Source organism: Staurois parvus, unplaced genomic scaffold (assembly GCF_062004578.1).
Source record: "Staurois parvus isolate SC_StPar_1 unplaced genomic scaffold, SC_StPar_1.0 ptg001111l, whole genome shotgun sequence".
In the NCBI taxonomy this organism is placed as follows: Eukaryota; Metazoa; Chordata; class Amphibia; order Anura; family Ranidae; genus Staurois; species Staurois parvus.
The window spans coordinates 26,057-47,769 of record NW_028318907.1 but is presented as its reverse complement, the minus strand read 5'-3'; the positions used below and the strand labels follow the sequence as shown (position 1 = coordinate 47,769).

The 21,713-nt window shown below is 43.7% G+C and overlaps 1 protein-coding gene across 1 annotated transcript; it reads right to left on the bottom strand.

Annotated features, from left to right (window-relative positions):
- Positions 1-273: 273 nt before the first annotated feature.
- On the bottom strand, positions 274-11,686 carry LOC149440122 (C-type lectin domain family 2 member L-like). Its single transcript, XM_089658909.1, has 6 exons — positions 11,557-11,686; positions 11,278-11,346; positions 10,181-10,240; positions 5,666-5,817; positions 491-603; positions 274-397 (listed from the first exon to the last, which is right to left on the bottom strand). Exons 1-6 carry the CDS (start codon positions 11,684-11,686, stop codon positions 274-276), a joined length of 648 nt encoding a protein of 215 aa, XP_089515035.1.
- Positions 11,687-21,713: the final 10,027 nt, after the last annotated feature.

The following is a 21,713-nucleotide window of genomic DNA, read 5'->3' as shown; positions in this document are numbered from 1 at the left end:
TGCTGTACATGTGAAGGAACTGTCAGAGAACTGTCAGAAATAGCGGAGCTCTCTGCAGGGACACTTTTGCCGGCTGATCGGAAAAAATCCGATTCGCGCACCCGAAGTAGGCTAATATTCGGATTCGATGCGAATCGAATTTTTCCTGAAATTCGAATCGAATTCCACTTCGCCTGGTTCGATTCGCTCATCTCTAGATATAATGCATTGGAAGTTTATGTATTACTTTGTATTATGGATCGAGCAGTGTGTCGGGATGTTGGGGGGTATCTGTCAGATCTTCAGGGCTCTCTTCTGACAAATCCAGTTGTGTGGAAATTGGCAGAGATCACTATAATATCTAGCAGTTACACGCACGTGTACGCAGTCTCCTGAAAATTCTCCTGATAGTGGAAATCTGGGTAATAAATAACAATGAGTAGTTATGAGGATCTATTGTTTCCTGGATGGACAACATTCATATTGTCAGTGTAGATGAAGAGTCACTTACAGGCTGGAATTATAGTGCTGACCGTCCACCCATCTCCATCCATCTCCATCTCTGTACACACCGATCCAGAACCTTCCATCTGTTTGTTGCCTGATGGCTCTGTTTATAAAGTCCTGAGACAACAGAACATCATCGGTCACAATCTAGCCACAGACATGGGATACACGTTGGATGGAAGTCTGGAGATCTGCCTATTCCATCATTTGTACAAAATCCCCATTGTGGACAAATGTCTCCAGAAAAAAAAAATGATTTGTGAAATATTTTTCAGTTTCCTGATGTTCTGTTAATAACATTACATTTACATTTCTATTCTTCTATATCAAATCAAAGATACACGATCCTTTATTGTAAACCGATAAGGTCCACCATGCTAGTCTATGCTCTGGTCTCCATCAGCCTCCATGATGTATAATAGATCAGAGGCTAACGATGGGAGGACTAGGTAGGTAGCGCTGCGACTCTTCAACACCTAGATTGGGGAATGGATAAAAATCTGCAATAACATGACAGACAGACACACACGTGTGTTGTGGCTGCCAGGACGACGCGTTTCAGAGGCATGGCCTCCGAAATGCGTCATCTTGGCAACCGTGACACACGTGTGTGTCTGTCTTCTGCACCTCAGCTTCTCTCAACCCCACGATCATCAGCTACGGAATGAGGCACCGCCAGGCTCGGGCGCATGCGCAGTACCATCTCCATGCCGATGACAGGCTTCAGCAGATTCCTTACCTTCAGCTGGTGATACAAGGAGGATCTGTACAGCCAACATTGCCCGGATCGTGCAGCGGCCATTAGGAGGGTTGGTGAGGACACAGACATGCTTCATTCCTTTACAGAACATGTGACTACATATGGTGTAAGCTTTTATTGCTGGTTTGAATCCACTGGATTACACCAGGGTGGCCGTGGGATCATTTACTGTACCCAGGAAGGACAATCCAATGATACCCGGCACCATCACACGGAGGATGGATGATCTCTTTTGGTAGATCAAATTGTCATTGTCTATGGGAAGATCTTTCATACATTCTACAGTCCTCTGCCTATGTATAACCGGAACATAGGAGAGGATCCCTGCCGTGGATATAAGAGAGCAATCTATCATCCAAATCAAACGTGATAATGCATAAACAGGAGAAAATCCAGACCCCTCCATAGACACAACGAGAGAAATTGTTGGACCAATGGTACAATGCTGGACCAATATTATAGAAATGATGAATGTGAAAGAGAGAAAGATTCTCCTGATACAAGACTTCTCCCAGATCATTATTATTTTTATTATACAGGATTTATGGCGCTAACAGTTTGCTCAGCGCTTTACAATATAACGGGAGACAATACAGCAACAATACAGTTTAATACAAGAGGGATAGGAGGGCCCTGATTCTGGGAGCTTACAATCTAGGAGGGAGGGGCTAGTGGTACAAAAGGTAGTAACTGTGGGGGATGGACTGGTAGGAGGAATAGAAGATTCCATTATTAGCTGAGGGCAGGATAGGCTTCCCTGAAGAGAGAGGTTTTCAGAGATCGCCTAAAAGTGAGCAGAGTAGGCGATAGTCTGATAGATTGGGGTAGAGAGTTCCAGAGGATGGGGGAGGCTCTGGAGAAGTCCTGGAGATGAGCATGGGAGGAGGAGACAAGGGAGCTAGAAACAGGAGGTCGTGGGAGGAGCGGAGAGTATGGTTTGGGTGATATTTAGAGACAAGATTGGTGATGTAATTTGGGGCAGAGTTATAAATGGCTTTATATGTTATTGTTAATGTTTTGAATTGTATCCGTTGGGCAATGGGAGGCCAGTGGAGGGATTGGCAGAGAGAGATGGAGGACACTGAGTGGAGGCCAGTGGAGGGATTGGCAGACAGGGATGGAGGACACTGAGTGGAGGCCAGTGGAGGGATTGGCAGAGAGGGGTGGAGGACACTGAGTGGAGGCTAGTGGAGGGATTGGCAGAGAGGGATGGAGAACACTGAGTGGAGGCCAGTGGAGGGATTGGCAGACAGGGATGGAGGACACTGAGTGGAGGCCAGCAGAGGGATTGGCAGAGAGGGGTGGAGGACACTGAGTGGAGGCCAGTGGAGGGATTGGTAGAGAGGGATGGAGGACACTGAGTGGAGGCCAGTGGAGGGATTGGCAGAGAGGGATGGAGGACACTGAGTGGAGGCCAGTGGAGGGATTGGCAGAGAGGGATGGAGGACACTGAGTGGAGGGATTGGCAGAGAGGGATGGAGGACACTGAGTGGAGGCCAGTGGAGGGATTGACAGAGAGGGATGGAGGACACTGAGTGGAGGCCAGTGGAGGGATTGGCAGAGAGGGATGGAGGACACTGAGTGGAGGCCAGTTGAGGGATTGGCTTAGAGAGATGGAGGACACTGAGTGGAGGCCAGTGGAGGGATTGGCAGAGAGGGATGGAGGACACTGAGTGGAGGCCAGTGGAGGGATTGGCAGAGAGGGGTGGAGGACACTGAGTGGAGGCCAGTGGAGGGATTGGCAGAGAGGGATGGAGGACACTGAGTGGAGGCCAGTTGAGGGATTGGCTTAGAGAGATGGAGGACACTGAGTGGAGGCCAGTGGAGGGATTGGCAGAGAGGGATGGAGGACACTGAGTGGAGGCCAGTGGAGGGATTGGCAGAGAGGGGTGGAGGACACTGAGTGAAGGCCAGTGGAGGGATTGGCAGAGAGGGGTGGAGGACACTGAGTGGAGGCCAGTGGAGGGATTGGCAGAGAGGGGTGGAGGACACTGAGTGGAGGCCAGTGGAGGGATTGGCAGAGAGGGATGGAGGACACTGAGTGGAGGCTAGTGGAGGGATTAGCAGAGAGGGATGGAGGACACTGAGTGAAGGCCAGTGGAGGGATTGGCAGAGAGGGATGGAGGACACTGAGTGGAGGCCAGTGGAGGGATTGGCAGAGAGGGATGGAGGACACTGAGTGGAGGCCAGTGGAGGGATTAGCAGAGAGGGGTGGAGGACACGGAGTGGAGGCCAGTGGAGGGATTGGCAGAGAGGGATGGAGGACACTGAGTGGAGGCCAGTGGAGGGATTAGCAGAGAGGGATGGAGGACACTGAGTGGAGGCCAGTGGAGGGATTAGCAGAGAGGGGTGGAGGACACTGAGTGGAGGCCAGTGGAGGGATTGGCAGAGAGGGATGGAGGACACTGAGTGGAGGCCAGTGGAGGGATTAGCAGAGAGGGGTGGAGGACACGGAGTGGAGGCCAGTGGAGGGATTGGCAGAGAGGGATGGAGGACATTGAGTGGAGGCCAGTGGAGGGATTAGCAGAGAGGGGTGGAGGACACTGAGTGGAGGCCAGTGGAGGGATTGGCAGAGAGGGGTGGAGGACACTGAGTGAAGGCCAGTGGAGGGATTGGCAGAGAGGGGTGGAGGACACTGAATGGAGGCCAGTGGAGGGATTGGCAGAGAGGGGTGGAGGACACGGAGTGGAGGCCAGTGGAGGGATTGGCAGAGAGGGGTGGAGGACACGGAGTGGAGGCCAGTGGAGGGGTGGCAGACATGGAACGGTTAGTAAGGTGGATGAGTCTGGTAGCAGCATTCATGATAGACTGAAGAGGGGATAGCCTGCGATGAGGTCAGCCAATGAGGAGGGAGTTACAATAGTCAGATCATTTCAATGTGGGGGGAAGGGGCTTGACATAGGCGGTGATTCTCAAAAACTTTTTTTTTTAGGATGTATCTGCCGTGTGCAAAATCCTCAAGTGGATAGGATCCCACCTAAACCATCCAACTGATTTGCGTCCAGTCAAGCAAGCTCTTGCATTACATAATTGTTGGTAGATTTAAATTGTACAATCAAATTGTAATGTGTGTGGTGAGCTTTAGATTGTCTCAGTCCTTACGACCATAAATTGATAAAATCTATTAAAAATGATCATTTGATCAGTTGGTATCACTGTTGGTTTTATGAAACAAAAAGCAATCCATGTAATTCCACCTTTGGTGATGTTGAAATCATTCAAGAGCTCACTGAATATATTGATTGGAGGGTCTTTATTTTTTTTTTTTCATTCAATTCACTTTAACCCCTCCCCCTCCAGAGGATTTCCCCCCTTCCTGACCAGGCCATTTTTGCGTTACGGCGCTGCGTTACTTTAACTGACAATTGCGCGGTCATGCAACGCTGCACTCAAATTAAATTTACGTCCTTTTTTTCCCCACAATCGGAGCTTTCTTTCTGTGGTTATTTGATTGCCTGTGCGATTTTTATTTTTTGCTCTCTAAAAAAAAAAGTGACATTTTTGAGGAAAAAAACAATATTTTTGACATTTGCTATAAAACATGTCCAGTAAAAAAAATTTGAAAGATCAAATTTCGTCATAAATTTCATCCAAAATGTATTCTGCTCCGTGTCTTTGCTAAAAAAAATCCCAATACGTGTAAATTATTTGGTTTACGTGTGTGCAGGAGCAGGAGCTGACAGGGGAGAGAACTGTTTTGTTTACAAACAGTTTTTCCTCCATCGGAGATGCTCAGCAATTACCGGGCACTGGCGAGCAATCACCAGCTGGGACCAGGTGATGAACAGCCGAGGCCGCAAATGGCGGCACGGGTAGAGCACGCATGGCTCGTGTGCGCCCCCTACCTGGAAATGCGAAATCACACATATATATATACACTTGATTTTGCGCACCCGTGCCACCCTGTAGCAGTACTAGGGGGAAGGGGCTAATCACAAGACAGCAAGTTCAGATGTAGGAGAGCAGGGTTGGGAAGCGGACAGGCAAAACAGAGAACAATCAGCAGGCAGTCAAGGTCAGGCCAGGGTCTGTAATAGTAGGCAGATGGGTGGATAAACAGAAGGAGCAGGCAAAGATGAAATCCAGAGACAAGCCGGGGGGGGGGGGGGGGTCGGTAAAGGCGGCGGTCAGGTAGGTTCAGAGGTAGATCAAGTCGGTATCAAGAAGTCAACGCAGGAAAAGGTATCAGATGGTTCATGGAACGTAGTAGACCAAGCGGCAAGGACTCCATGCCATACTGCAGTTTAAATAGTCCTCCAGGAGCCAATGCGCACTTGCGCATGTGCAATCATTCATACACAAAAATTTGTTCATGCACACGCACCTATGATCCAGCCATGGACAGAGTTCCTCAATCCAGGGCATCTGTGTACCTGGATATTGCTTTCCTGACACATCTATTGCCATGTTATTCCATACCTGCTGTTCCCGGTCCTCTATGACCAGTAGATGGGCTCTCATTCCTTCACACATTTCCTGGCTCTCATTCCATGTTCTGTATTCTGTGCCAGATGAAAAGTAATAACAGTTCTCTCTGTGCCGCAACCAGTCTTCAGGACACACCATGCACTCTGTAAGAAAATGGTTTAACTGCTTTTAAAATCCAAAAAAATTCATATCCATAAACCTTGTCCTTCAAAACTCAGTTGTCTTATCCAAACAATAGCATCTTGTGTAATTCTCTCATCGCAACTGTATTTTAACTACTTCAGCTCTCACAGTTGTATCTCTAATGGACTAAATGGACCTTTACATTTATGGACTAAATGGACCTTTACATTTATGGACTAAATGGACCTTTACATTTTGGCTATAGACCTTAATTGGGCATACCAGAAAAAACTGAAAATATTCCCCTAGGGATTTTGAGGGCAGAAGCCTCAATGAGTATGCAAAAAGTATATCAAAACAATGATATTTATTGGACACATAGAAAAAATATAAAAGGAATCAAAGGATTCGGAATATTAGGGCAGTCTTAAAAAGTCAACCAGTTAATTTCAGATGTTGGAGTTTCCCCTTCATCAGAGCAGAATGTTGATAAAGCTGAACTTTAACTCTGGTAATAGATATATACACTGAAAAATTGGGGTAAGACTGAAATGTGCCCCTACCAAACCACTAACTGGAACAAGTACATTGCGGCCCTACCCGAGTTCTTCATTGTATTTATAACCCTATGGCCCTAGTCTAGGTTTCAGATTTATCATTTTCCAGCCACGGAAACACATTGGACAATTTTGTTGGCTACAATGATTTCTGGACACACATTGGTGCATTTGACAAATTTGTCATTGAACTTCTCCTCATTCTTACATTTAGGGCAGACTTGACTCTGGTGGCTGGCATTTTTTGACACCAGGATTTCAGTACGTCAAGGAGCCTGCCGTGGGTGCTCCAGTTTTTCAAGCCAGAACATCTCAGAATCACCAGAATATGGACAAAAAATGTAATGGTGGGGACTGGTTTAGCACATATCTGGGTGAAGAACAAAAGTATGTTGGCTCTGCTCCTTGTATGCACCTTATGGATTCATGTTCAGTGTTAGCGGAAGTGTTCTTTTTTAATAAAAAGCCTCAATAAGCATCATCAATCCCACTGTTCACTTCTCTGGTGGCACCCAACAGGTTGTGATTACAAGCCCCTCTCCCCCACGTTGGATTACAAGCCCCTCTGCCCCACGTTGGATTACAAGCCCCTCTGCCCCACGTTGGATTACAAGCTTCTCTGCCCCACGTTGGATTACAAGCCTCTCTGCCCCACGTTGGATTACAAGCCTCTCTGCCCCACGTTGGATTACAAGCCCCTCTGCCCCAGGTTGGATTACAAGCCCCTCTGCCCCACGTTGGATTACAAGCCCCTCTCCCCCACGTTGGATTCCAAGCCCCTCTGCCCCACGTTGGATTACAAGCCCCTCTGCCCCATGTTGGATTACAAGCCTCTCTGCCCCACATTGGATTACAAGCCCCTCTGCCCCACGTTGGATTACAAGCCCCTCTGCCCCACGTTGGATTACAAGCCCCTCTGCCCCACGTTGGATTACAAGTCCCTCTGCCCCACTTTGGATTACAAGCCCCTCTGCCCCACGTTGGATTACAAGCCCCTCTCCCCCACGTTGGATTACAAGCCCCTCTCCCCCACGTTGGATTACAAGCCCCTCTGCCCCACATTGGATTACAAGCCCCTCTCCCCCACGTTGGATTACAAGCCCCTCTCCCCCACATTGGATTATAAGCCCCTCTCCCCCATGTTGGATTACAAGCCCCTCTCCCCCACGTTGGATTACAAGCCTCTCTGCCCCACGTTGGATTACAAGCCCCTCTGCCCCACGTTGGATTACAAGCCCCTCTGCCCCACGTTGGATTAACAGCTTTCAGTCTCCAGATTCCAAAATAACAGACTATAAACTCCTTCCTATAAACTAGGTCCTCTGTGCACCCTTGTTGCACCCCGGTCACACCGATCCCGACTTTAAAATCGTGCAAATTACAGTGAAGTCCCACGATTTCAAAGTCGTTTGACCTGCTGATTTGAGGTGCGATTTGCAATACATCTGACACAGATGCACTACTTTATTAATCGGTGCGGCTCTGACCAAGCCGGAGCCACACCGATATGACCGCTGTAACTGCGGACAATAGAGTGCGACTTGCCATGCGATTTGCAAATCGTATGGCATGCAAATCGTATGCCAAGTCGCACCCAGTGTGCCCGGGGACTAAAGGAGAATGATTGCCTACAACTTATGGAGCAGAACTTTGTTTCTATTTAAAAGACAGGAAATTCACCACCTTGGGAGCGACCTAGCAAGTCTGTGCTCAGGTCTCCAGATAGGAGAGACAGCACATGAGTGTGACCCGGGACTAGCATTTGGGATTCTAATCGTTTTTTAAATGTACCTGTTTTTCAGATGGTGAAAGGGGGAACTACAAAGCTCCAAAGACACCTTACAGGTCATGGCTGCTATCTCTATACCAGGGGCGGACTGACAACTTATGGGGCCCCTGGGCAATAGGGAATCATGAGCCCCTGTGTCCTTGCCCACACTCAAACCACACCCAAAAAAGCCTATGAAAGGTACCAGGGGCATCTCATGGGGCCCCCTATTGACCTTGGGCCCTCGGGCAGTGCCTGAGTTTCCAAATGGTCAGTCCGCCCCTGCTCTATACAGTATATTACCAAGCTGTCATGAGCTCTTCACACCTTCACTTTGCTTTTTCACGTATTATATATACAAGGTTTGCATTTGTGCATTATTTCAGTTATTATCTACAGTTGCAAGAAAAAGTATGTGAACCCCTTGGGATTACGTGGAATTTTGCATGAATTGGGCATAAAATGTGCTCTGAACATCATCTAAGTCACAACAATAGAAGAACACAGTCTGCTGAATATAATACTACACAAACATTAGATGTTGCCATGGTTTAATTGCACATAATATGTAAACATTCGCAGTGCAGGGAGGAAAAAGTACGTGAGGCCCTAGCTTAATGACTTCCCCCAGAGCTAATTGGAGCCAGGAGTGAGCCAACCTTGACTCCAATCAGTGTGATGATATTGGATGTGTTTCTGACAGCTGTCCTGCCCTTAAAAAACACACACCTGTTTTGGGTTTACTGGTTTCAAGAAGCACTGTCTGATGTGAACCATGCCTCGCAGAAAAGAGCTCTCAGAAGACCTACGATCAAGAATTGTTGACTTGCATGAAGCTGGAAAGGGTTACAAAAGTATCTCCAAAAGCCTTGATGTTCCTGTGTCCATGGTAAGACAGACTGTCTACAAATGGAGAAAGTTTAGCACTGTTGCTACTCTCCCTAGGCGTGGTCGTCCTGTAAAAATGACTGCAAGAGCACAGCGCAGAATGCTGCATGAGGTAAAGAAGAATCCCAGAGTGTCAGCTAAAGACTTACAGAAATCTCTGGCACATGCTAACATTTTTGTTGACACATCTACAATAAGGAAAACATGAAACAAGAATGGAGTACATGGGAGGACACCACGGAGGAAGCCATTGCTGTCCAAAAAGAATATTGCATCACGTTTGAAGTTTGCAAAAGAGCACCTGGATGTTCCACAGCACTACTGGCAAAATATACTGTGGACAGATGAAACCAAGATTGAGTTGTTTGGGAAGAACACACAACACTACGTGTGGAGAAAAAAAGGCACAGCACACCAACATCAAAACCTCATCGCCACTGTGAAACATGGCGGAGGGAGCATCATGGTTTGGGGCTGCTTTGCTGCCTCAGGGCCTGGACGGATTGTTGTCATTGATGGGAAAATTAATTCCAGAGTTTATCAAGACATTTTGCAGGAAAACGTACGACCATCTGTCCGCCAACTGAAGCTTCGCAGAGGATGGGTGATGCAACAGGACAATGACCCAAAGCATACAAGTAATTCAACAAAACAATGGCTGCAACAGCACAGAATACACCTTCTGGAGTGGCCCAGTCAGAGTCCTGACCTCAACCCGATTGAAATGCTGTGGCATGACCTTAAGAGAGCGATTCACACCAGACATCCCAAGAATATTGCTACACTGAAACAGTTTTGTGAAGAGGAGTGGTCCAAAATGACTCCAGATCGTTGTGCAGGTCTGATCTGCAACTACAGGAAACGTTTGGTTGAGGTTATTGCTGCCAAAGGAGGGTCAACCAGTTATTAAGTCCAAAGGTTCATATACTTTTTCCTCCCTGCACTGTGAATGTTTACATGTTATGTGCAGTTAAACCATGGCATCATCTAATGTTTGTGTAGTATTATGTTCAGCAGACTGTGTTCTTTTATTGTTGTGACTTAGATAACGTTCAGAGCACATTTTATGCCCAATTCATGCAAAACTCCACGTAATCCCAAGGGGTTCACATACTTTTTCTTGCAACTGTAGTTGATAAGATCACATAGACAGTATCTAACAGGACGTACCATCATGTCTCTCATTGGTTTTCACACAGAGCTGATTCTTTATTTCCACACAGAGCTGATCTATAAACAATGAAAGCAATGGAAAAAGAACACAAATCTTTTTGTGGAAAGGATTTAATATTTATATTCATTTTGCATGTGTGAAATAGCTTTTATAATTAGCTCACATGGCACACCTATTAATTTACCTGCAAGTAAACTTAATTGTCAACATAAAGAGGAGCCTGTAATGGTTTGCGGTCAATTTTATTTAATGTTTTATACATATACTGTATACAGTATTTTTTCTGTTTTTCCAATTAACACCCAATACATGAGAAGGGGTTCCCAGAGCACTATGGCTTAGCTACACACATGTACATCTCGCAGAGTCCCTCATTAGATCCAGTTCTAATTGGCCTGAGTTGATTTGCATTCTGGGAAAGAATCCTCCATTTGGAGTCATTGGAAGGTCTGATAACACCCTAGGCCAGGGTTTCTCAACCAGGACTGCTAGGTGTTCCTTGAGCAATGAAGAGATTCTAATTCCAAGTAAGCCCCAATATCAATGATTTTTAGTTGTGTGTAATGGGGCTTCTTTCCCGCTGGTCAGCAATAATAATTCCCTTCAGGATTAAGAAAATTTTCTGAATTTTGAATCTGAACAATGTAAGAGTGTCCTTCTCCCACTGACCATTAATAAAAGGGCTCCTTCCCCCATTGGTCACCAATGTATGGGACCACTACACCGACTACCAGTATAAGAAATCCCTTTTCCACTGACCACCAATGTAAAGGGACAATAAAATTATTACCATTAGTTATTCTTTTCCGTTTATTATTATTATTATTATTATTATTATTATTATTATTAGTTCCACTTCATGATTGTTAAACGAACAATGTTTTCTTATAGAGCAAAGTTTCAAATATTCTAGATACACTACACTCGTTATTCTTTTATGTATTCTTTTATTTACAACTTTCTGACCACAGAAATGTGCCGTGAGCTAGAGATGTAATAATAGCAGGGGTTCCCCAAGACATGAAAAAAAAGGTTCCTCTGTATTAGGTTCCCAAAAGCTGCTCTAGGCCTTATGTAATAAAAATACACTTACCTGCAGATGACTGGGTGAGGTTCATCCTTAGTTGGTTGATCTCATTTTCCAAAGATTGACCTTTATGAACTGGAAGGAGACATAATAGTTATAATTGAACTCTTACATGTTAGAAGGGTCATTGTTTATTACTATGCAAATCAGAGAGTTTTTTTTTTTAATGTTCTTTGTATCCTTCCAACAACTAATCCGATTCTACATTTTATTAGACAGTTTGATAAATCAGGTCCAGGAACGTTCCCTTCTTATGGATTGTGTCCAGCATACTGTATAACTTACCCACTGCTTCAATGATACGGATGAGGATGATATTGGATCCCACAAGGACGGTTATAATGACCCCTTTCCAGGAAGGCCGCCAGAGTTTCTTCCCACTGTTATCTGTAGAGATTATCAATAAATCATTCATTAATCATAGTAGGCTTAAATCCTTCCAACTTTATATTTTGGAACTGTGTGACAACCATTGCCATACCTGGGAGATTTGGAAAATAATTCCTGGGAATGGGGTGGAATGCTGGGTGGGGCTATTAGCGGCACGTTAAGGAGATATATGGGGTTCTCCAAGTCTCATTGGTGGTGGACATGTTTCCACAGACAGTGGTAATCAACAACATTTTGTACCACTTATCCAAAATAAATGGAGAAATATTTGAACAACTTGCGGTGTCCTACCCTTTTAGTTGGGTGGGGCATGGATAAGCCCTGCCCATTATTGAGGTGCCTTTTTAAAGGATCGCAATGGATTTGGTTGGACCATCGGTGAAGATTGCTAGGGACCACCAGTATATTCTTGTTTTAGATTACGCAACCTGCTATCCAGAAGCGATTCCTTTGAGAAACATCTTGGCAAAAACCATCAGCAAAGAACTATTCCCTACGTTCACCTACACTAGAATAGCAGAGGTCCTTATGAATTATGGGACACCCTTTATGACAGAAATGACAAAGGAGTTACAGTATGTACACAGTGAAGGTCAAACATTCAAGATTCTCTATGTATCACTCACAATCTGATAGGTGGTTTAACAAAGAGCTAAATCGTATATTGTGTTGGGTAATTGACAAAGATGGATGGGACTGGAATTGTCTTCTTTCCTGTCTTATGTTTGCACTCTGCAATGTTCCCAACATCCCACAGTCTACCAGAGGGGTTTTCCCCATTGTGCAGCTATACATAGATGGTCCCACAGCCAGCTGGATACTACAAAAGAGATTTGGGAAGAAGAAGCCAAGCCCCACAAGAGTTTGATTTAACATGTCTGTCAGATGTAGGACTACACTGTATAATGAATACTAAAACATACAATACATTGGTAGTAGCAATCATAATGTGTTAAAAATAAATAAATCCTGATCACTTGCCCAGAGTAGTTCAATGTTACTATGGTAACATTGTATTGCTTTGGTCACAGTGTGCTGAAAAATAAAATAGTAAAAAAAAAGAAAAGAAATGTAATACAAAATAAAAAAAATAATAGAAACATTTGAAAAAAAAAATACAAATTCAATTATTATTATTATTTTCACCAAAGAAATGTAGCAGAATACATTTTGACCTAAATTTATGAAGAAATGTTATTTATTTGCAAAATTTTATAACAAAAAAATGAAGAAAAGTGCATTTTTTTTCAAAAGTTTCAGGTGTTTTTTGTTTTATTTAGCATAATTAAATACCACCAAAAGAAAGCTCTATTTGTGTGAAAACAAATGATAAAAATTTAATATGTGTACAGAGTTGCATGACTGCGCAATTGTCATTGAAAGTGCGACAGCGCTGAAAGCTGAAAATTCGCTTGGACAGGAAGGGGGTACAAGTGCCCGGTATTGAAGTGGTTAAACCGTAGCTGACACCCTCAGGCTCTAATGGATCTCACCGGACTCCTCTCCATGAGCACTCTCCGGGACAGGTCAGCTGACTGGTACAATGGAGCGCCTGTATTATGTGATTGGTCGTTGTATATTATAACAAATTGTTAGTTTTTTAAACAATAAACCACCATTGGTTTGCCTGTGTTTTTCCTATATATGTGCTGAGAGGAGGAGAAGGAAGGAGCTGAATCATCAGTGAAGGAGAGTCTTCAGAGAGATCTTGCCACTAATATATGTCCATTTAATGAGCGCAACCTATTTTTGTCCAAACTTAATTGTGAGCGCACATCTGGTGTGGGTGAAGGCACATTGTATTTGTTCAAAAGAAAATTTAAATGACACAAATCATCATTATATATTGAAAGAATCATGCTATGGAGATGGACTTTATCATTTAGTAGTTTTTCGCTTACATTTATACAATTTTTTCACATTGGAATTTTATATACAGCTTCTAACTTCAGCTTGTTCAATAAAGCTTTGACAATAAAACCTGGAAGCCAATTGGTTACTATGCACAGCTGCACCAGACTTTGCACTCCCCAGTTTTAGTAAATGACCCCAATGGAGTCTGAAGTCCCCGAGTCACGTGACACCGGTGATTCCTCTATTCTAAGTGATGATTACTAATACCGGTGATCACTGTTCTGGAATGAATACTAAATCCCACCAATCTTTTCTAAAATATTATAAGACAGAAGAGCCTTTTACCTTTTGTCTCCATGTCTGATAACACAAGAAGAGTCCTGAACCTCTGTACTGTGATGTCCGGTCTAATAGGATATATGTATGATATCACTAATACTGTACATGGTGTGACTACACGGCCATCCCCCTGTTCCTGTGTGGTCACCCAGGCTGAGATCTGCCCAGTCTAGTCTAACCATAAAGAACAGTGTGAGGATCAGAACATCCTGTATGTCAGAGTATGTATGTATGTTTGTATGACTGTGTATGGATATTAGATTCTTAGCTCCCTCTGGGTGCAAGAACTGATGTGGCCCAGTCTGTGTGCCGCCATGTCAACTCCCCCTAAAATCAGAGTCACCATGAGTGTGATCACACACTGGATAGAATTGTGTTTCCTTCTTTTCATGTCAATGTGAAGGAGTCTTCTTTATACATCCTGTATGCTGGGTGTATCTCTTCTTATTCTGTATGTATGGACTCTGATAGTACCACTAAGCCGGGCGTATTAGGTCTACATGGACACTGAATGGTACCACTTTTGCATCCTGTAATGGATTGTTTTTCTGGTTTTGTTTGCTAATTGCACTGCAGAACTTTCTGTCTGTTCAACATCTTCTTTACTGTAAGATAAAGGAGAGAGAGGGGCGCCAGACTAAGTGCAGGATGAAACAATCATTTTATTGCACACAATAGTAAGTAACTCACAGGAGGTACATATTAAGCAGGCATGGGTACATAGGGACGTCATCCAGAAGAGGTACCGGAGAGTAGAGGAGGTAGATGAGCATCTGGGGGCCACGGCTGTGGTGAAGGCCAGGTCTCCTAACTCACATCAAGTCCTGTGCAGCATGCATGGGCTGTGTCAAGTGTATAGAACCAGGCTAGAACGCAAGATGGCCGCGGGGCGGAAGTGATGTCACTACGGGAACATGATGCCGCATGAAGGGGCGGTAACACGTTTCAAAGCTGATTGCTTCTTCGTCAGACCTTAAACCAAACCTTTTGAAATAATTAGCCACATTCAGTTTTTGCTGCAGCATGTGCTTATTCCTTATCACCCTATCAACTGTTCTCATAGGTTTTCATTGAAATCCAGAACAGTCCACAGAGAGTCTTCAATGAGTACCACATGTCCAAGTACCACATCCTCCTGGGTCTGTTCAGTGCAATGGGAATCAATGAAATGCCCTCCATCTCGATCTTGTGGAGCAGAAAGGAAGAAGCTGTAGAGGATGGAAGGTACAGATGAGGCTGAACTGATTTCATAGAGCCACAAGAGTATTAAATGCTAAGGTCTGAGGGCCCCTGGACCCGGTGAAAAAACTGTTCAGTATGCTGGTGAATCTGCACACAGGAAGATATACATCTGCCATTCCATACCTGTGGAAAAGAGATTAGAACATGTCTGGGTGGAGAGTTCATTCCCTGAATCCAGATGCTCATGGCTGAGACAGTACACCTTTACATTATTCACACCTAGCATGTGGATGGTGGACAGGACTAAAATGTGCCATTCTGCCCAACTGGGAATTAGGGCCTCATCACACTGAGCAACACAACTTCTTGTGCCTCCTTGATGGTTGATGTAGGCTACCTTCATGGCATTGTCTGACTACATTCTGACAGCTGGTTGGAATCCACCACAACAGGGAACCTGGCTTTGCAGTTCAGGATGTGTCTATTTGTCTCATGCTCAAGGAGACCGGAGGAAGGCGGAAATAAACATTCCCATCACGTGTTTTGTTTGTACCATATACATGGTTAGCCATCGCCATAGAACACATGGATATTGATATCAATATTGATAGCACATAGATGTTGGATCCCCAGAATAAATCACATTGCTTTTTTCTCTTTTTGTATAGATGCACTTTTGGGGTATCCTTATGCATGAGACTTGGACATTAGTCTACTATATACTTACAATTTTGAACATGTTTTGGCACCATTTAATCTACATGGCATGCTTTTCCAGTGAGCACTCTTCCTTTTTCTTATGTTTTTGTTATTTTTTTTTATTCTTTGATGGTTTGTAGCTGGGGCCCTCTTGGCCTCTGAGGATGCGTGTTGGCCTGTTGGGGGATCCATGCGCTACCCGAGTTATGGTGAGACAGTCTATGACATCTTCTTATCAGTTAATGTGTTTTTTCACACCTGGTTGGTTAAGTTTGGCTTTGTGCATTGGTTGTAAGTACACCGTGTTGTAATATATATTTATGGACTCTATATGTTACAGTATCGATTTGAATTTCACTGATAGATGTGATTATTCTGCAGACCCAAGACCTTCTATACACCCCTGAGGAAGAGGAAAAGCTGTCTATCTCAAAACACAGTGGGTGATTGATTTTACCCCTTTGAAGAACCTTTGCGTATTACGTTCTTCATTGTGATGTTCTCCTGTAATGATTAGAGATGAGCGAATTATTCAAAAATTCGGTTCGGCTGATTCGCCGAATTCGCCGAATAAATTCGCTTCGAGCCGAATATATTCGCTTCGAATTTAACTTATAAAAAGGGTGTTTCTAGGCTTCAGAGAGCCTTTATATTAGTGCAGAACACTGTACCTTTAATTTAAATGAGAAGAGAAATAATACTCCGGCGTATAAATGGATCTAACTCTTTGAACGTACAATAGTGGTTGTGAAGCAGAAAGTCAGTTTATTGTACACAATCGGTCAATTGCAGCTTGCCGTTGGCTGGAAACTGTACGTTTCTGTCACTGGAATGCACTAATCACCCAAAAAATATTACCGCCACCCGGCGTATAAATGGATTTAACTCTTTGAACGTACAATAGTGGTTGTGAAGCAGAAAGTCAGTTTATTTTGCACAATCGGCAAACTGCAGCACCAACTGTGCACGACAGCCACCAAAAAAAAAAAGGGTGTATGTCACTTTAAATTTTCGATTCTTTGATAGCTGTGGCCCTAAGTAACGATTCTGTGTCCCTGAGTAACGATTCTGTGTCCCTGAGTAACGATTCTGTGGCCCTAACTCTGTCCCTTAATACACACAGGTCTGTCTCTCTTGAATGACCGGAGGCTAATGGAGAATTCTAAGATGGCCGCGATTTATAGCTCCACCATTACACAGTGCTGGCTGGCTGCTGATTGGCTAATGCGATCACATGTCATGAATGCATTATGGGTCAGCGCGCCTTGTCTGCGCGCCTTCCCAGAGATCCCCGCCCCATCTTCTCTGTCCATTTTCTCCGTCGCCACACATGTCGCTGCCATTTTTGGGAAAATTCGATTCGTGCATCCGAAGTTTGCTAATCTTCGGATTCGTCGCGAATAGAATTTTTCCAAATCTTCGGAACGAATTCCACTTCGTCATGTTTGATTCGCTCATCTCTAGTAATGATGTTGGTTTTTGGGTGAACCTCAACATGTTTTACTAAGTATACACTCTAAATACCAGCCTGTTTTATATTCTGTTTTTTGGTTACTATTATTACTGCCTGTTAAAGTGTCAGGGAATATATACATCTTGTGCTGGGTATTAGGAATGTAGGCAGGTTGCTTACCTGTATGTCTACCAACACTCCTATTTTCTAGATATCCACTAGACATTGGCTGTCAGGGCTTGGGAGAACTGATCCTTTAATGGTAGATCATCCATGTAACCCACAATGTATATCATACGAGAACAGAGCAGAGCTAGGAGCGGGGCAAGCACCTTATTGAAGATCCTGGGTGCAACTGGCAGGCCAAAGTGGTGGGGAACAAATTAGTAATGAAGTCTGCCCCCAGCAAAATGCAGATAGCATTAATTAGGAGGAAAGAGAGGGATGTACAATTAAGCATACACAGAGGCCAGAATGTCTCCCGGTGGAAGGGAGGGAATAGCTAATTCCATGCAGAACCTTTGAAATTGCAGGAACAAGCTGAGAGTTTTTCTGATCCACCTGTTTAGAGTTTTTCAGAATCACAATGGGCCGAATGCCTTTGTTGTCCCGGGAATGGGTTAGAGCAAAAACCCTGAATCTCTTTCTCATTCTCAACTTGGTAATGATCCCCTGCGAGAGAAGATGCCAAATATCAGTGAGGAGATCTGCCTATTTTTTGCAAAGTGCTGAGGCAGCAGAGTCTAAAATTCTAAATTGTAACCCCTGGATAAGACCCAAAAGTCTGTAATTGTATGAAACCAGATGGCTAAGAAGGACAACACATGTTTTCCCATTCTGAGGCCACCCCTTCATTGGGTAGTGGGCTTGGACCCCGCCGTGGCCTGGTTGGAGGTCCATGCCTTCTGACAGAATTATGCCGGGCTTAGACTTGAAGTGCAAATCTGTAGAGGGGCAAAATAAACTTTTCCTAGTTTAAGAAGGTGCAGCTCTATCTGTAGGAATGCAAGCCTTTATTTTTTGGTGCAGAAGAGTACGCTCACCCCAGTGATCTCCTTTATGTGCTTGTTTAAGACGGTACCAAAATAGGTGCTTTCTTTCGAAGGGCATCCTTTTGAGACACTTCTTGCACAGAAGTTCTGATGACCATAATTTGAGCCAATGGAAAAGAAGTGTATCTTGATAAAAGATGAAGAGGACCCACTAAGCCATCCACTCAGTAACGTACAGCCAGAGGTATAAGGTCTAGGTGGTTGTGAACTGAGGAATCTATTAAGGCCATGCACTTAGTGTAAACAACTAGGGTCAGGCAGACAATAATGAATACAACCTCAGTTTTTATGGCAGGACCTGTCAAAGAGGACTAGGCATTAAAGAGGACTTCTAACCCTTTCTTCACTGGACACATGAAAACCAAGGAATTTAAGGATAGGGCACATAAATTGCAAAGTCATCTAACAATCAGGGGGGTACAACTGGGGGAATCAATGGTGGAGAAGGATCTGGGGGTTCTGGTAGATCACAAACTTAATAATGGCATGTAATGCAAAGCTGCGGGTTCTAAAGCGAGCAAAATCCTCTCTTGTATTAAAAGAGGTATAGACTCCAGACAGAGAGAGATATAATTTCCCCCGGTACAAATCATTAGTAAGACCTCAGCTGGAATATGCAGTTCAGTTTTGGGCTCCAATTCACAAAAAGAACATTAGGGAACAGGAGAAAGTACACAGAAGGGCAACCAAACTGATAAGAGGCATGGAGGAGCTCAGCTATGAGGAAAGATTAGAGGAACTGAATGTATTCTCTACTGAGAAGAGGAGATTAAGGGGGATATGATCTCCATGTATAATACATAAGGGGGGATATGATCTCCATGTATAATACATAAGGGGGGATATGATCACCATGTATAATACATAAGGGGGGATATGATCTCCATGTATAATACATAAGGGGAGATATGATCTCCATGTATAATACATAAGGGGGATATGATCTCCATGTATAATACATAAGGGGGATATGATCTCCATGTATAATACATAAGGGGGGATATGATCTCCATGTATAATACATAAGGGGGGGATATGATCTCCATGTATAATACATAAGGGGGGATATGATCTCCATGTATAATACATAAGGGGGGATATGATCTCCATGTATAATACATAAGGGGGGGGGATATGATCTCCATGTATAATACATAAGGGGGGATATGATCTCCATGTATAATACATAAGGGGGGATATGATCTCCATGTATAATACATAAGGGGGGATATGATCTCCATGTATAATACATAAGGGGGGATATGATCTCCATGTATAATACATAAGGGGGGGGGGATATGATCTCCATGTATAATACATAAGGGGGGATATGATCTCCATGTATAATACATAAGTGGGGATATGATCTCCATGTATAATACATAAGGGGGAATATGATCACCATGTATAATACATAAGGGGGGATATGATCTCCATGTATAATACATAAGGGGGGGATATGATCTCCATGTATAATACATAAGGGGGGGATATGATCTCCATGTATAATACATAAGGGGGGATATGATCTCCATGTATAATACATAAGGGGGATATGATCTCCATGTATAATACATAAGGGGGGATATGATCTCCATGTATAATACATAAGGGGGGATATGATCTCCATGTATAATACATAAGGGGGGATATGATCTCCATGTATAATACATAAGGGGGGATATGATCTCCATGTATAATACATAAGGGGGATATGATCTCCATGTATAATACATAAGGGGGGATATGATCTCCATGTATAATACATAAGGGGGGGGGGGATATGATCTCCATGTATAATACATAAGGGGGGATATGATCTCCATGTATAATACATAAGGGGGGATATGATCTCCATGTATAATACATAAGGGGGGATATGATCTCCATGTATAATACATAAGGGGGGGGATATGATCTCCATGTATAATACATAAGGGGGGGGATATGATCTCCATGTATAATACATAAGGGGGGATATGATCTCCATGTATAATACATAAGGGGGATATGATCTCCATGTATAATACATAAGGGGGGATATGATCTCCATGTATAATACATAAGGGGGGATATGATCTCCATGTATAATACATAAGGGGGGATATGATCTCCATGTATAATACATAAGGGGGGATATGATCTCCATGTATAATACATAAGGGGGGAATATGATCACCATGTATAATACATAAGGGGGGATATGATCTCCATGTATAATACATAAGGGGGGATATGATCTCCATGTATAATACATAAGGGGGGATATGATCTCCATGTATAATACATAAGGGGGGATATGATCTCCATGTATAATACATAAGGGGGGGATATGATCTCCATGTATAATACATAAGGGGGATATGATCTCCATGTATAATACATAAGGGGGGGATATGATCACCATGTATAATACGTAAGGGGGGATATGATCTCCATGTATAATACGTAAGGGGGGATATAATCTCCATGTATAATACATAAGGGGGGATATGATCAACATGTATAAATACACATGGACCCACCGAATAACCCCAGCACCTTTTAAAAACCACAGAGGTGACCAAATACCACCAAAAGAAAGCTCTATTTGTGTGAAAAAAAGACATAAATTTAGTTTGGGTACAGCATTGCATGACCGCGCAATTACCCGTTGAAATAGCGCAGTGCCGAATAGCAAAAAATGGCCTGGTCAGGAAGGGGGGTAAATCCTCTGGAGGGCAAGTGGTTAAAGCTAGATGCTGACATGCTTCATTGTGTCTAACCAGAATCAGATCCTGTTCTCTGAGATCATTTCAAACTCAGAGTCCGGTTCTTTATCCACTTGAAGACCAAGCACTTTCTGGCACTTTTTGCTTACAAGTTTAAATTAGCATTTTTTGCTAAAAAAATTACTTATAACCGCCAAATATTATATATATATATATATATATATATGTTTTTTTTGTTTTTTTTTAGCAAAGACCCGAGAGAATGAAATGGCGATTGTTGCAATTTTTTATGTCACATAGCATTTGCGCAGCGGTTTTTCAAATGCAATTTTTTGGGAAAAAGATTATACCAGCCCCTTTCTTTCCTGGATGAGCACAATCAGTGATTGGTACCAATCACTCACTGTGTTTATTCATAACTGAAGCATAGCAGACTGTGTTTTTTTTGGGAGGGGCGGGGGCCTCTCGGGTTGGCTGTATGGGGCCCCATGGTTTTTAACAGCAGCCCTGTGTGCGCAGCTTATGTATGCGTTCTTCTGTGAATCGTTTACATCTGCCCCAGTCTGAAAGTGACGTCATGACGTCGCTCCAGTCCTGCAAGGCCATAGAGGTGACAACAGAGACTCTTATCACCTCTGGAGCATACGTCCGCACCAGCGGATCATTTCCCAAGTGTGTCGGTTTTAACAGTAAGCCGGAGAAGCACCGGCGAGCAGCAGGAGGGGAGGGGGCATCTACTGAAAACCCCCAGCCCCTTCCTTT